At 37.9% G+C, this 3,618-nt stretch overlaps 1 protein-coding gene across 4 annotated transcripts; it reads right to left on the bottom strand.

Annotated features, from left to right (window-relative positions):
* Positions 1–1,359: 1,359 nt before the first annotated feature.
* LOC118754408 (putative nuclease HARBI1) lies at positions 1,360–2,955 on the bottom strand. Of its 4 annotated transcripts, none has more exons than XM_036489279.1 (3): positions 2,460–2,955; positions 1,983–2,391; positions 1,360–1,909 (listed from the first exon to the last, which is right to left on the bottom strand). In XM_036489279.1, exons 2-3 carry the CDS (start codon positions 1,986–1,988, stop codon positions 1,484–1,486), a joined length of 432 nt encoding a protein of 143 aa, XP_036345172.1. In that variant the 5' UTR covers positions 1,989–2,391; positions 2,460–2,955; the 3' UTR covers positions 1,360–1,483. The 4 variants fall into 4 exon arrangements, with proteins under 4 accessions (XP_036345172.1, XP_036345169.1, XP_036345171.1 ...); XM_036489276.1 differs by having other exon boundaries at positions 1,983–2,409; XM_036489278.1 differs by having other exon boundaries at positions 2,456–2,955.
* Positions 2,956–3,618: the final 663 nt, after the last annotated feature.

Below are 3,618 nucleotides of genomic sequence, written 5' to 3' on the forward strand. Positions count from 1 at the left end.
GTTCCAATAAAAAGTGAATTATATTTTATTTTAAATAACGGGTGATTTTTTTGAGGTTAGGATTTTCATGCATTAGTATTTGACAGATCACGTGGGATTTCAGACATGGTGTCAAAGAGAAAGATGCTCAGTATGCTTTGAAATTTCATCATGAATAGACTTACTAACGAGCAACGCTTGCAAATCATTGAATTTTATTACCAAAATCAGTGTTCGGTTCGAAATGTGTTTCGCGCTTTACGTCCGATTTATGGTCTACATAATCGACCAAGTGAGCAAACAATTAATGCGATTGTGACCAAGTTTCGCACTCAGTTTACTTTATTGGACATTAAACCAACCACACGAATGCGTACAGTGCGTACAGAAGAGAATATTGCGTCTGTTTCTGAGAGTGTTGCTGAAGACCGTGAAATGTCGATTCGTCGCCGTTCGCAGCAATTGGGTTTGTGTTATTCGACCACATGGAAGATTTTACGCAAAGATCTTGGTGTAAAACCGTATAAAATACAGCTCGTGCAAGAACTGAAGCCGAACGATCTGCCACAACGTCGAATTTTCAGTGAATGGGCCCTAGAAAAGTTGGCAGAAAATCCGCTTTTTTATCGACAAATTTTGTTCAGCGATGAGGCTCATTTCTGGTTGAATGGCTTCGTAAATAAGCAAAATTGCCGCATTTGGAGTGAAGAGCAACCAGAAGCCGTTCAAGAACTGCCCATGCATCCCGAAAAATGCACTGTTTGGTGTGGTTTGTACGCTGGTGGAATCATTGGACCGTATTTTTTCAAAGATGCTGTTGGACGCAACGTTACGGTGAATGGCGATCGCTATCGTTCGATGCTAACAAACTTTTTGTTGCCAAAAATGGAAGAACTGAACTTGGTTGACATGTGGTTTCAACAAGATGGCGCTACATGCCACACAGCTCGCGATTCTATGGCCATTTTGAGGGAAAACTTCGGAGAACAATTCATCTCAAGAAATGGACCGGTAAGTTGGCCACCAAGATCATGCGATTTGACGCCTTTAGACTATTTTTTGTGGGGCTACGTCAAGTCTAAAGTCTACAGAAATAAGCCAGCAACTATTCCAGCTTTGGAAGACAACATTTCCGAAGAAATTCGGGCTATTCCGGCCGAAATGCTCGAAAAAGTTGCCCAAAATTGGACTTTCCGAATGGACCACCTAAGACGCAGCCGCGGTCAACATTTAAATGAAATTATCTTCAAAAAGTAAATGTCATGGACCAATCTAACGTTTCAAATAAAGAACCGATGAGATTTTGCAAACTTTATGCGTTTTTTTTTAAAAAAAAGTTATCAAGCTCTTAAAAAATCACCCGTTATAAATGTTGTTTTATTTAAGGAGATGAATTAAATTTTCAGGTATTTGTATGAAGGTGGGTGGCTATATTCTCTCGTATCATTATCGCCTCATCAAGTGTAGACGCGGTTAATATTTCTTCAGCAACAGCAGATTCATTTCAATCGTCTTCAATGTCAAACTCAATTAACTCTTGCACTTTGTAGTGTTTGCAAACATTATGCAAAGCGCAGCAAACATTTGTTATTTGTACCACCTTTTGTGGTTGGTATTGAAGACAGCGGGCTAAGCATCTAAACCGGCTTTTTAAGACCCCTATCGTTCTCTCAACAACGTTGCGTGCCGAAGAATGTTTTTGATTAAAAGTATGATGTACTGTGCCAACATGTGGGTCTCGGTATGGTGTTAGCAAATATGGTTGAAGAGCATAACCAGCATCACCCAAGAGCCAAGACCCGCGATCTCCGTTTTCGTATCGCCGCTGGAAATAGTCCTGAGCTCTACTAACACTCCAAATTAAAGCGTCATGGCTTGATCCGGGGCGACGAGCGTCAACTGCTTTGATAACCATATTGTAGTCACAAATCTAAAACAAACGGTTTCAACCATTTAGCTCAAATACATAGAGAATCATTTTCTTCAAAAGTTACAACACTTACGATCATTGCATTGATACTAAAATAACCTTTTCGGTTATAAAAAAGACTGTGATCTTTATGTGGCTTTGTTATTTGTATATGCGTTCCGTCTATACATCCAATAACGTCCGGAATGACAAATTTTTGCTGGAAATGTTGTTTCGATTAAGCCAGCTCATTTTCCGTCATATTTAATTTAATCCAATGTGGACAGAAATACCTTTCTAAAATTTTGAGCAGTCGTTTTGTTACTTTAGCCACCGTACTTCGCCCCATTGCAATGTAGCTATCTTTTCCCACTGCTTTCTGAAAACCGCCTTCAGCTAAGAATCTCAAAGTAGCTGCCAGTTGCAGTTGCGTTGGAATGGATGTGCCTTTTATGTGAGGGTCAACAACGTTCAACAGCATAATAAAGGCATCTTTGTTGACTCTGTAGTTGGACACGAAACTACGAAATTGGTTGAACATTTGAACTTCTTGCAAATATTACATACTTACACCGATTCAGGAACCTCTAATGGATTGGAATGATTCCGCAGTATTCTTCTATTAAGGGCTTCTTCTGCATGCTCCTCAGTTTCCATAAATATGGTAGCAAACGCAATTAAAGCACTCATTTTTCGTTTTTCATTTAAATCTTTGTTATTTATTTGTGTTTAATTGACAACTTTGCTTGCTAAAAGTTTGTTAGATTGTGTCAAATTGGCAGATGTCAGATGTAAAGTTCATTATTAGGGTGAATGCAATCCGAGTGCGAAAATGAACAAATATTTCGTTTTCCAGAACACCAAAATTAAATTCACTCGGATTTGGATTCATTTCCAAATTCACTTTCACTCGGATTTCAGAACCTACCTGATTGTCTTTTTCCATTTAACAGCAAATGGAATTTACTTTGGGACCCATGGGCCGTGAAATTTCTCCAGCAACACATATTGTTTTCACATGAAATTTTGACACACCCAAAAGTGAAGTATAAAATAAATAGATAAAAACAAATTTTCAATCAAACTGATTTGTGTAGTTCAGGGGCGTCTTTTGGCAAATATTGTGGAGGCTGTTTTAATATATGCTATCTTATTATATATTTCTTAGCTTTTCTACATTCTGAGAAGTTGAGAGAATGAAGTCTAATGTTCTTTTTTGGTTGAAAGTTTGGACACAAATTTTCCAAGAATGGTTATAGGCTAAAACAAAACGGATATCTAAAGGGGGTGTGGAACCTCCCATACAAATCGAATTTTTCATAGTGCATATCTCTGGAAGTATTTATGGTAGAGTCCTGGAACTTGGTATGGATATATGTATGTATATGAACTCAATCTCAAGCTCATGGAAAAATATGGGTTTATTGGAAATTGCAGCGTGCCACCGTAGAACTTGGAATAGAGGTAAATGAAATCAGTCCCAAATTTATGAAAAATGGGGGTATATGAAAACGATCTCGTAGCCAGCTACGAGAGCTAGCGGTATAAGTAGTGTGACCACTTTTCCAAAAACTCATTTACGTACACAAAAGATTGTAGCAACACAAAATTTTAAAGAAAAATTTTGGAAACGATTTTATTGCTGTTTATTAGTCGATATCCAAACACATTTTTGACGTACACACTTCAGCCTATTTATTTGCGAATTGAGAAATATTTAGGTACATACA

The sequence above is a fragment of the Rhagoletis pomonella genome, unplaced genomic scaffold, assembly GCF_013731165.1.
Source record: "Rhagoletis pomonella isolate Grant_MI unplaced genomic scaffold, Rhpom_1.0 Rhpom_scaffold_03844, whole genome shotgun sequence".
Taxonomy (NCBI): Eukaryota; Metazoa; Arthropoda; class Insecta; order Diptera; family Tephritidae; genus Rhagoletis; species Rhagoletis pomonella.